General features: G+C 47.1%; 1 protein-coding gene across 2 annotated transcripts in view; it reads right to left on the minus strand.

Moving 5' to 3' along the window:
• TMC7 (transmembrane channel like 7) overlaps window positions 1-12,819 on the minus strand; it is a 69,879-nt gene that overhangs the window by 1,167 nt on the left and 55,893 nt on the right. The window contains exons 10-15 of one of the 2 annotated variants that reach the window (XM_025370617.1): window positions 12,302-12,419; window positions 11,871-11,968; window positions 10,079-10,265; window positions 8,915-9,045; window positions 3,633-3,788; window positions 2,109-2,187 (exon numbers count right to left, since the gene is read on the minus strand). In XM_025370617.1, the coding sequence (XP_025226402.1) occupies window positions 2,109-2,187; window positions 3,633-3,788; window positions 8,915-9,045; window positions 10,079-10,265; window positions 11,871-11,968; window positions 12,302-12,419 (769 nt within the window). The remainder of the gene's footprint in view (window positions 1-2,108; window positions 2,188-3,632; window positions 3,789-8,914; window positions 9,046-10,078; window positions 10,266-11,870; window positions 11,969-12,301; window positions 12,420-12,819) is intronic. The other variant, XM_025370618.1, reaches the window with a different exon arrangement.

Genomic DNA, 12,819 nt, shown 5'->3' on the forward strand with positions numbered 1-12,819 from the left:
AGAAGTTAGCTGGTTGTGATGGTGGGTGCCTATAATCCCAGCTACTTGGGAGGCTGAGGCAGGAGAATCGATTGAACCCGGGAGGTGGAGGTTGCAGTGAGCAGAGACTGCAGCACTGCACTCCAGACTGGGCGACAGAGCAAGACTCTGTCTCAAAAAAAAAAAAAAATGCACAGTAGACTCCTACTTAACACCCTTCAGCGGCTTCCCATCCCACTCAGAATAAAACTCTGTTTTAACAGAGCCCTCAAGGCACTGTGACTCAATGACTCTGGCTGCTATTACAATATCATCTTGCCTCTTCCCATCACTCACCACCCTGTGGCCACACCGCCCCCTCCCTCCTGTCCCCCAGAAGTGCCTGCCTCATTTCCTCACTGTGCTCTTTCCCTCTTACTCTCATCCTTAAATAGGACCTCTGATAATGGGCTCCTCTCTCTATTATTCAAGTCTCAGCTGGGTCCAGCTATATAATGGTTTCACCATTATAGGCTCATGCCCATAATCCCAGCAATTTGGGGGACTGAGAGGGGATGATCACTTGAGCCCAGGAGTTCAAACCAGCCTGTGCAACATAGGGAGACCTCATGTCTTTAAAAAATTAAAAAATTAGCCAGGCATGGTGATGTATGCCTATAGTCCCAACTACTTGAGAGGCTAAGGTGGGAGGATGACTTGAGCCCAAGAATTTGAGGCTGCTGTGAGCTATGACCATGCCATTGCACCCCAGTCTGGGCAAGAGAGTGAGACCCCATCCTAAATTAAAAAAAAAAAAGGCCGGGCGCGGTGGCTCAAGCCTGTAATCCCAGCACTTTGGGAGGCCGAGACGGGCGGATCACGAGGTCAGGAGATCGAGACCATCCTGGCTAACACGGTGAAACCCCGTCTCTATTAAGAAATACAAAAAACTAGCCGGGCGAGGTGGCGGGCGCCTGTAGTCCCAGCTACTCGGGAGGCTGAGGCCGGAGAATGGCGTGAACCCGGGAGGCGGAGCTTGCAGTGAGCTGCGATCCGGCCACTGCACTCCAGCCTGGGTGACAGAGCGAGACTCCGCCTCAAAAAAAAAAAAAAAAAAAAAAAATCACCTCCTCAAAGAAGCCTCCTACAGCCACATCTGCAGTAACAGATAGCCCACTCATCACTCTACCTTGTTTTTATTATCTTCAGAGAAGCTATAATTAATCAGCATTTATCTTAGTAACTACCCAGCAGTTTTGTTTTTTTGTTTTGTTTTGTTTTTGTTTTTGTTTTTTGAGACGGAGTCTCTGGACTGGAGTGCAGTGGCCGGATCTCAGCTCACTGCAAGCTCCGCCTCCCAGGTTTACGCCATTCTCCTGCCTCAGCCTCCCCAGTAGCTGGGACTACAGGCACCCGCCACCTCGCCTGGCTAGTTTTTTGTATTTTTTAGTAGAGACGGGGTTTCACCGTGTTAGCCAGGATGGTCTCGATCTCCTGACCTCGTGATCTGCCCAGCTCGGCATCCCAAAGTGCTGGGATTACAGGCTTGAGCCACTGCGCCCGGCCTTACCCAGCAGTTTTATCTCTTGTTCACCAAAGTGTCCCAGCCCAGCACAGTACAAGGCACAGAGTAGGTACTTAATACACATCTTTTTTTATTTTTATTTTTGAGATGGAGTCTCACTCTGTCGCCCAGGCTGGAGTGCAGTAGCACAATCTCAGCTCACTGCAACCTCCACCTCCTGAGTTCAAGGGATTCTCCTGCCTCAGCCTCCCAAGTAGCTGGGATTACAGGTGCCCACCACCACGCCCAACTAATTTTTGTATTTTTAATAGAGACAGGGTTTCACCATGTTGGCCAGGCTGGTCTTGAACTCCTGAGCTCAAGTAATCTGCCTGCCTTGGCCTCCCAAAGTGCTGGGATTACAGGCATGAGCCACGGTACCCCCGTTAATACACATCTTGAAGGAACAGATGAATCAGTGAATTAATGAAGCTGGATGGGGCTAGGCCTGAAGGCAGAGTTTTGGGGAGGTGGTGGTGAGAGAAGGCTGCAGTAATTTCACTCCCTCCCAGGAATACACCACTTTCCTTGTGGTGTCCCGGGTAAATGTCCCCAGTCATGACCCTCTGGGGCTGTGCTTCCTTACCAGGGATAGCTGCTCTCGGAGCTGGATGACCACCCGTTTGTGTGCTCCAGCTAAGGCAATGAAGTAAAACATGATGAGGCTGCAACACAAGACAGGCAGGTCACTAGGGAGTCTGGATCATCTGAAGGCCACTAGAAAAACAACCCAACGTATTTTTCCTTGAAACAGTTTTACTTTTGTTAGAAAAGAAGGCTGGGCACGATGGCTCATTTTCATATTCCCAGTGCTTTGCCCAGGCAGAAGAATCACTGAAGGCCAGGAGTTTGAGACCAGCCCAGGCAACATAGTGAGAGCCCCATCTCTAGAAAAATAAAATATGGCTGGGCGCAGTGGCTCATGTCTGTAATCCCAGCACTTTAGGAGGCCGAGGAAGGCAGATCACCTGAGGTCAGGAGTTTGAAATCAGCCTGACCAACATGGTGAAACCCCGTCTCTAATAAAAATACAAAAATTAGCTGGGAGTGGTGGTGGGCACCTAGAATCCCAGCTACTCAGGAGGCTGAGACAGGAGAATCGCTTGAACCCAAGAGGCAGAGGTTGCAGTGAGCCGAGATCGTGCCGCTGCACTACAGCCTGGGCAACAGAGCAAGCCTCTGTCTAAAAAAAAAAAAAAAAAGAAAATGTAAAATTAGCCAGGCATGGTGGCGTGAGCCTGTAGTCCTCAGCTGCTCAGGAAGCTGAGGCAGGAGGATTTGAGCCCAGAAGTTCAAGGCTGCAGTGAGCTATGATCGCACTACCATACTCCAGACTGGGCAACAGAGCCAGACCCTGCTCTACAAAAAATAAAGAAAACGCTCATCTCTTCCAAGCAGAGGGTATAAGAAACAGCTACTGAAGTTTTTATTTGGCAGTGGCAGCAGAATCTGATTTATGCCTTGCTTTTTAATTTTAATATTAAAATTTGCTGATGTTCCCCTTGTACATACAGAATGACAGAAAGAGAGAACGACGTGGTTGAGAAAGTCAGCCGGGCATGTAATTAACATGTGGATGATCACTGTGGAGACGCTCTAGCCCATTTCCTCATTTGTAAAATAGGGAAAACATAACAAAACCCAGTGATTTCAAGCTTTGGATAAAATCATTTTTATTTATTTTATTTATTTATTTTTGAGACAGAGTTTCACTCTTGTTGCCCAGGCTTGAGTGCAATGGCGTGATCTCAGCTCACTGCAACCTCTGCCTCTCAGGTTCAAGTGATTCTCCTGCCTCAGCCTCCCAAGTAGCTAGAATTACATGCCTGGCTAATTTTATGTATTTTTTACTAAAGATGGTGTTTCACCATGTTGGTCAGGCTGGTCTCGAACTCCTGGCCTCAAGTGATCTGCCCGCCTCAGCCTCCCAAAGTGTTGGGATTACAGGCCTAAGCTACCACGCCTGGCCTGTTATGCCCATTTTAGAGACAGGAAAGTGCAGTTCAAAGAAGCTCAATAACTTGTCAAGTCTAGAGTGACCCCCACCCCCTGCCATTTCCCAAAGGGAGGAGCCCACATGCCTCAGTGGGTCCCGGTGGTTCTCACTCACCAAATAATCATGAAGAAAGGAACTGCAAAGGCTTCGGAAGTGACGCCGTGGATGAAGGACTGCAGCGAGCTGGGGAAGGTGCTCACTGTCTTGGGGATGACCTCCCAGGTGGTGTTGAAGTTGGTGAACGGCCCACAGGCTTTCGAGGAAGGGATGCTGCCAGGACACAGACCAACAGGCTCAGAAGGAGCCTGCAGCACAGGCTGAGTGTCCCGCCTCCGCACGCCCAGAATGTTTTGTTAACAGTGGCCTACAAGGAGCCACCTGACCTCCTGGGCCTTCTGGAATGTTTGGGTCAAAAATGCTTACCCCGGCTGGGCCCGGTGGCTCATGAATGTCATCCCAGCACTTTGGGAGGCTGAGGAAGGTGGATCACCTGAGGTCAGGAATTCGAGACCCGGCTAACCAAAATGGTGAAACCCCATCTCTACTAAAAATACAAAAATTAGCCGGGCATGGTGGTGCATGCCCACCCAGCTACTTGGGAGGCCGAGACAGGAGAATCACCCGAACCTGAGAGGTGGAGGTTGCAGTGAGCAGAGATTGAACCACTGCACGCCAGCCTGGGCAACAAGAGCAAAACTCCATCTCAAAAAAAAAAAAAAAGAAAAAGAAAGAAAGAAAGAAAAGAAAACAAAAGAAAAGAGAAAGAAAGAAAGTGCTTACCCTGAAATTTCATCAAGTCTCTAGACCTAACTTCCAGTTTACAGGAAATTCAGGAGAGAGAGCAAGTTAAATGACAGTGTAAGAAAATAACAAGACAAATCCAAAATGTGGGCATTCTACTCTCCGGTCTCTTAATTGAGAAGTGAGGAAACTGGCCTGGACTCTTCAAAGAATCAGGAATTAAAAGAGACTAAGGAGGGAGAGCATTAGGAAAAATAGCTAATGCATGCTGGGCTTAATACCTAGGTGATGGGGATAGGTATAGCAAACCACCATGGCACACATTTACCTAGGTAACAAACCTTCATGTCCTGCACATGTACCCCAGAACTTTAAATTTAAATTTAAAAAAAGAGAGACTAAGGAGATAGAACAAACAGAAGCAATGGGTCAAACTTGGAAGATCACTATTTTAAAAACAAATCTGTAATCCCAGCACTTTGGGAGCCCAAGGCGGATGTATCACCTGAGGCCAGGAAATGGAGGCCAGCCTGGCCAATGTGGCGAAGCCACGTCTCTACTAAAAATACAATAACTAGCCTGGCATGGTGGCGGGTGCCTGTAATCCCAGCTACAAGGGAGGCTGAAGCACAAGAGTTGCTTGAACCTGAGAGGTGGAGATTGCAGTGAGCTGAGATCGGGCCACTGTACTCCAGCCTGGGTGACAGAGTGAGAGCGAGACACCATCTCAGGAAAAAAAAAACAAAAAAACTATACTAAAGACTATTGAGGGACAATTGGAGAAATTTAAAATGGCAGAAATATGATATTAGTATTAATCTTCTTAAGTGTGATATATTATTGTGGAAACACATAAAGAGGAGTCCCTTAGTCTAGGAGCTGAAGTACTTAGCAATGAAATATTATGAGGTCTATAAGTTAATTTCAAATTATTTCCTATCCAAAAAAAAAGTATGCATACAGAAAACAAATCCAGTTGGCCCCCCACATCCAAAGGTTCTGCATCATCAAATTCCACCAACCTCAGATAAAAATATTTGAAAAATAAAAAACAACAATACAGCCAGGCATAGTGGCTTGTGCCTATAATCCTGGCACTTTGGGAGGCCAAGGCAGATGGATCACTTGAGGTCGGGAGTTTTGAGACCAGCCTGGCCAACATGGCGAAACCCTGTCTCTACTAAAAATATAAAAATTAACCAGGCATGGTGGGGGCACGCACCTGTAATCCCAGCTACTCCAGAGGCTGAGGCATAAGAATCACTTGAACCCGGGAGGCAGAGGTTGCAGTGAGCCAAGATGGCAACACTGCACTCCAGCCTCGGCGACAGAGCCAGACTCCCTCTCAAAAAAAAACCAAAAAAACAAAAAACAAAGCAAATACCATGCGTTTTTTTAAAATTTTTTTCTGAGACAGAGTTTCACTTTTGTTGCTCAGGCTGGAGTGCAATCGTGCAATCTCGGCTTACTGCAACTTCTGCCTCCTGGGTTCAAGTGATTCTCGTGCCTCAGCCTCTGGAGTAGCTGGGATTACAGGCGCCCACCACCACGCCCAGCTAATTTTGAATTTTTAGCAGAGACAGGGTTCTCCATGTTGGTCAGGCCGGTCTCGAACTCCTGACCTCAGGTGATCCGCCTGCCTCAGCCTCCCAAAGTGCTAGGATTACAGGTGTGAGCCACCATGCCCGGCCTACCATGCCATTTTATAGCAAGGACTTGAGCATCTGAAGATTTTAATGTGGTTGGGGGGAAGATCATGGAATCGATGCCTGAAAGATACTGAGGGAGACTGCATAGTAAAATGTTAACAGTTGGGACATCCAATTGAAGGGCATATGAGTTTTACTGCTGCTAGTTTTTCAACTTTTCTGTGGATTTCAAATTTTTCAAAATGAAAAGGAGAGAAAAAAATAAAATAAAATTACAATAGGAAAGCACTAACATTAAGACCTGGAAAGAACTGACTAAATTCACATCACAAAGGTCTGTGTATAAGACTTTCCATTGCAGCCCTTTATGTAGGGATAAAAATAAATTCCTGGAAACAACCTAAATGTTGTTTAAGGAAATGGATGAACAATTTATGGGCCATTCATATGATGGAATACTAACGAACCATTGAGAGAAAAAGAGAGAAAAAGTGGCCAGTCACGGTGGCTTACGCCTGTAACCCCAGCACTTTGAGAGGTGGAGGTGGGAGGATCACTTGGGCTCAGGAGTTCAAGACCAGCCTGGGCAACATAGCAAGATAGCATCTTAAAAAAAAAAAAAAAAAAGACAGAAAAGACACAAATGTGAGGAGAGGACCATCACTCAGAGGAAAATTAAGTACTTGAGAAGGAATGAGAAAATGAATTTTCACCATTTTTGTGTATCTTTTTAATTTTGTGCTATGTGAATGCATTTCCTATTTTAAAAAATCAAGCCGGGCACGGTGGCTCACATCTGTAATCCCAGCACTTTGGGAGACCGAGGCAGGTGGATCCCCTGAGGTCAGGAGTTCGATACGAGCCTGACCAACATGGAGAAACCCCATCTCTACTAAAAATACAAAATTAGCCAGGTGTGGTGGCACATGCCTGTAATCCTAGCAACTCGGGAGGCTGAGGCAGGAGAATCCCTTGAACCCGAGAGGCAGAGGTTGCAGTGAGCAGAGCTCACACCACTGCACTTCAGTCTGGGCAACAAGAGCAAAACCCCATCTCAAAAAAAAAAAAAAAAAAGAAAAAAAAATCAAAGCTAAAAATATTTTTTAAAGAAGAGTTTTGTATGTCCATGGATATGAGAAAGGATATAATATAAAACTAAGTGGAAAAAAAAGGAAAACAAAAAAAAAGAAAAAATATTAAATGAAAAAATAAGTTACCAAACAGGATTATACTATTATCTCATTTTTTTCTGAAAAAATAAATAATTGCTTTTCATAAATAATTTCCAGAAATATTCATAAGAAAATGTTAACAGTCATTACGTCACCTATGGAGAGTGAAAATAAGAGGTGAAGTTAAGGAGCAATTTTTTTCTCTTCAATTTACACCCTTCGGTACTGCTTGAATTTTTTATATAACATACATTACCATAACAATAAAAAGCAGCAAAACACATACAGAATCAAATTGTTAAAAAAGAGCCACCAAGCACAGTAGCTCACGCCTGTAATCCCAGCACTTTGGGAGGCCGACATGCGCAGATCACTTGAGATAAGGAGTTCAAGACCAGCCTGGCCAACGTGGTGATACCCCGTCTCTACTAAAAATACAAAAATTAGCTGGGTGTAGTGGCAGGCGCCTGTAATCCCAGCTAGTTGGGAGGCTGAGGCAGTAGAATTGCTTCAACCTGGGAGGCAGAGGTTGCAGGAAGCCAAGATCACAGCACTGTACTCTATCCTGGGCAACAGAGTAAGACTGCATCTCATAAAAAAAAGAACAAAATCTGAGAGAGGGACTCAAAGTTCCAGGCTTCTCCTTTTTTGTTTGTCTATTTGCTTGTTTTTTGTTTTTAATTTGAGACGAGGTCTTGCTATGTTGCCAGGGCTGGTCTTGAACTCCTTGGCTCAAGCGATCCCCCTGCCCCACCTTGGCCTCCCAAAGTGCTGGATTACAGGTGTGAGCCACCGCACCTGTCCAGGCTTTTAATTTAAAGATGAAGAAACAAAATTTGGCCTGGTGTGGTGGCTCATGCCTGTAATCCCAATACTTTAGAAGGCCGAAGCAAAAGGATCAATTGAGCTCAGGAGTCTGAGATCAGCGTGGGCAGCATAGTGAGGCCTCGTCTCTACAGAAAAATAATAAAATTTAAATAATTAGCCAGGCGTGGTGGTGCGCACCTGTAGTCTCAGCTACTCAGGAGGCTGAGGCAAGAAGATCGCTTGAGCCTTGGAAGTCTTGACAGCCTGTGTGTGTAGAACACCATGAGAAAAGCCAATAAAGCCACGGTGGCTCACACCTGTAATCCCAGCACTTTGGGAGGCCAAGGCAGGCAGATCACCCGAGGTCAGGAGTTCAGACCAGCCTGGCCAACATGGCGAAACCCTGTCTCTACTAAAAATATAAAAATTGGCCGGGCGCGGTGGCTCAAGCCTGTAATCCCAGCACTTTGGGAGGCCGAGACGGGCGGATCACGAGGTCAGGAGATCGAGACCATCCTGGCTAACACAGTGAAACCCCGTCTCTACTAAAAATACAAAAAAAACTAGCCGGGCGCGGTGGCGGGCGCCTGTAGTCCGAGCTACTCCGGAGGCTGAGGCAGGAGAATGGCGCAAACCCGGGAGGCGGAGCTTGCAGTGAGCTGAGATCCGGCCACTGCACTCCAGCCCGGGCTACAGAGCAAGACTCCGTCTCAAAAAAAAAAAAAAAAAAAAAAAATCAGCCAGGCATAGTGGCACACACCTGTAGTCCCAGCTACTCAGGAGGCTGTTTGAACCTGGGGAGATGGAGATTGTAGTCCCAGCTACTTGGAAGAATCATTTGAACCTGGGAGATGGAGGTTGCAGTGAACCAAGATTGCGCCACCGCACTCCAGCCTGGGTGACAGAGCAAGACTCTGTCTCAACAAAAAAAAAAAAAAAAAAAAAAGTGATATGATGGATCCTTTTACATAAAAGAGGAACAGATCAAGAAGCAATGAAATGTTCTAGAAAACAACGTCGCATTTACCGTGATATGCTGATTGTCAGAGGTATGATTGCCAAACACAGCCCGATCAACAACACCAACAGGAAGAAGAAATTAGAATTGGATGCTCTGAACGGCCTGGGGGAGGGTCTGCAGGTATAAAGCAGACTCCACTACAAGGAGAGAAAGAAAGAAAAATTAAGATCAATGAGTACAGCTTCTATAAGGATAAATAAGCTCATTCCTGCATTACAGTGGGAATGTTAATCACTCTAACCTTTCCAGAGGGTAGTCCAGCAATACAGATCAAAATGAAAAAGGTTTCATCCAGACTCCAAACTTTGGGGAATTCATGCTGATGAAATAGAAGGAGAAATGGGCCAAAACACAGGTATGTGGATGTTTTGTTTGTTTGTTTGTTTCTTTGAGACGGAGTCTCGCTCTAGCGCCCAGGCTGGAGTGCAGTGGCGCGATCTCGGCTCACTGCAAGCTCCGCCTCCCGGGTTCACACCACTCTCCTGCCTCAGCCTCCCGAGTAGCTGGGACCACAGGCTCCCGCCACCATGCTCGGCTAATTTTTTGTATTTTTAGTAGAGACGGGGTTTCACCGTGTTAGCCAGGATGGTCTCGATCTCCCGACCTCGTGATCTGCCCGTCTCGGCCTCCCAAAGTGCTGGGATTACAGGCGTGAGCCACCGCGCCCGGCCAACAAAACAATTCTTAACAAAACTCTCAAAATTATAAAAACACAAAAATTCATCAAGAGTAGGCTGGGCGCAGTGGCTCACGCCTGTAATCCCAGCATTTTGGGAGGCCAAGGCGGTTGGATCACGAGGTCAGGAGTTCAAGACCAGCCTGGCCAAAATGGTGAAACCCCATCTCTACTAAAAACACAAAAATTAGCCGGCACAGTGGCAGGCTCCTGTAGTCCCAGCTACTCAGGAGGCTGGGGCAGGAGAATCACTTGAACTCAGGAGGGGGAGGATGCAGTGAGCCGAGATCGCGCCACTACACTCCAGCCTGGGTAACAGAGTGAGACTCCATCTCAAAAAAAAAGCATATTTTTCTAGAATAAACGTATATTTTAAATAAAGGATGTAATTTTGACATGTCTCATGGGATATGAGGTGAGCTCCAGACATATTGGTGCCCTGGAAGGTCGAAAATGGCCCAGCATATGAGCCCCCATTCCCACCGGCTCCTTACCTCTTTCACATAGAAGATGATAATGAATTTCAAGGTTGCAATTGCAGGGAGAAGGGGTGAGAAAAAGGCTCCGATCCAGCAGATGGTTTGCCCATAAACTATCCCCAGGACATTATCAGGAATGGCAAACTCCTGCTGCCCCCAGCACTGAATCAGCTTCCAAGAGGAACAGTAGGTCACCAGGAGCCTGGAAACAGACAATTCTCACTTGGGCTACTGGTGTCTGCCAAGGCCACAGAACCATATCACAGAGATCAGGACTATTTCCATGCATATTTCTCACGGACACTGGTTAGTCATATGTCTTAAAGATGCAGAATACAATGAACTCAGGAATCATTAAGATCAGGTTCCAAGTCTCAGATCTACAGTTCAGCACTCAAATTGATACAATCCTTGACTTTTTTTTGGTTTTTTTTTTTTTTCGAGACAAGGTCTCACTGTCACCCAGTCTGGAGTGCAGTGGTGCAATCATAGCTCACTGTACCCTCAACCTCCAAGCCTCAAGCGATCCTCCTGCCTCAGCCTCCCAAGTGGCTGAGACTACATGTGCATGCTTGGCTAACTGGCTAATTTTTGTTTCTTGTAGGGACAGGGTCTCACTACTTTGCCCGGGCAGGTCTCAAACTCCTGGCCTTAAGTGATCCTCCTTCCTTGGCCTCACCAGTGCTAGGATTATGGGTGTAAGCCACTGTGCCCAGGCTTCCATATTTATTTTTAAGGACTCACTAGACCTCTGGCCTCTGCCTCGATTATCTGCATACATGGGTAAAGAGTGGTTAAGTGAACAGAGAATAATAACAGAAATGACAACACAGTTTATGATAATCATGCTGGTGATAGCTAACGTTTTGTTGAGTTCTGTACTGTGGAGTGTTCTCAGTGCTTTCATCTGCATTACTTACCCCATTTACTCCTCACCACAAAGTTCCTGGGTGGGTACTTCTACTATCCCCATTTTACAGGTGAGAAAATAGGCACAGAGCTTAAATAACTTGCCCAAAGTCACATGACTAGCAAGGGGCAGGGTGGCAGCTTGAACCCAGATCAGGACACGGGCGTCCATTGCCGCCTGGAGAGTCTGCACCTTTTGTGCTGATGGCAGAAGGCCATCCCCAGCAAAACCTCATGGAAAGTGACCCCATTTCTGCTCTTCATGCTGCCTTTAGATTAGCAACTAATGCATGCTGAGGTCAACAGCCTGGAGCTACTTGAAAGTTTCCAGTTATGAACAGACACAATGGTTCAAACCTGTAATCCCAGCACTTTGGAAGACTGAGGCATGAGAATCATTTGAGGCCAGTTTGAGACCAGCCTGGGCAACATAGCAAGAGCCCCTCTCTATAAAAAATTTAAAACTTGGCCTGGCATGGTGGCTCGTGCCTCTAATCCTAGCACTTTGGAAGGCAGAGGCAGGTGAATCACGAGGTCAGGATATCAAGACCATCCTGGCTAACATGGTGAAACCCTGTCTCTACTAAAAATACAAAAAATTAGCCAGGTGTGCTGGCAGGCACCTGTAGTCCCAGCTACTCAGGAGGCTGAGACAGCAGAATTGCTCGAACCCAGGAGGCAGAGGTTGCAGTGAGCCGAGATTGCGCCACTGTACTCCAGCCTGGGTGACAGAGCAAGACCCTGCCTCAAAAAAAAAAAAAAAAAAGTTACCAGTTGTCAGATTTCCAGGGCTATAGAGTCATCCAGCAGCTTCTGGAATGCAGCTGCAATGGGACCCTCCAGTTATGTGTGTGTGTGTGTGTGGTGGGGAGATAATAAGGGCACCCCTCACACTTACTTTCTAGGAAAATCCACGAAGAGTGTCACAGCCAAGATGATGATGAAGTCGAAGATCATCAGCTTGTACATTTCCTGCCCAACTTGGGTCTCCCAGCACTGAAACCAAAGAGAGTGAGGGAAACTGAAAGACCCTAGCTGAGGCAGAGAAAGCCAGGCTCCCAAGACACCTTCTAATTCCCTTTCCAACTCCAGATCCTGTGGCTCCAGCGAGGGCATCAGCTGAGGCAAACTCTGAGCCTCAGCACAGACTTTGGTTTCCAAGCCCTCAGAAGTGCCTGGGGTTGGACTCCAAGGGGCCACACTCTGTCTCATCACTAGAACTAGAAAGCGAAGCAACTGCAGTTCAAACCCATGACTTCAACCGCTGTTCTCTTGACCATGACACTGTATTCCGGAAGGACCCAGCCACGCCCCTGCCCCGCAACTCACTGGGTAGAGTTTCTGGTTGTAGCCGCAGAGGTCGCATGTGTCATCATCACAGGATGTGATCTTAGAGCCCAGCGTGAACACCAGGACACATATGGTGGCCAGCCGCATAAAGACACACCTTTGGAAAGAGAAGGAGAGAGGATGGGAAGATGAGGCCCTCAGGGCGGCTGGTCCCTTGGAACTGCGGCTAGGGAATGTAGAAGTTGCCTTTTTTTTTCTTTTTCTTTTTTTTGAGACCGAGTATCGCTCTGTCGCCCAAGCTGGAGTGCAGTGGCGCGATCTCGGCTCACTGCAACCTCCGCCTCCAGGGTTCAAGCGATTCTCCTGTCTCGCCCTCCCGAGTAGCTGGGACTACAGGCGCCCGCCACCACACCCGGCTGATTTTTTTAATTTTTAGTAGAGATGGGGTTTCACCATGTTAGCCAGGATGGTCTTGATCTCCTGACCTTGTGATCCACCTGCCTCAGCCTCCCAAAGTGCTAGGATTACAGGCGTGAGCCCCAGTGCCCAGCATTTTT

This window comes from Theropithecus gelada, chromosome 20 (genome assembly GCF_003255815.1).
Source record: "Theropithecus gelada isolate Dixy chromosome 20, Tgel_1.0, whole genome shotgun sequence".
NCBI classification, from domain to species: domain Eukaryota; kingdom Metazoa; phylum Chordata; class Mammalia; order Primates; family Cercopithecidae; genus Theropithecus; species Theropithecus gelada.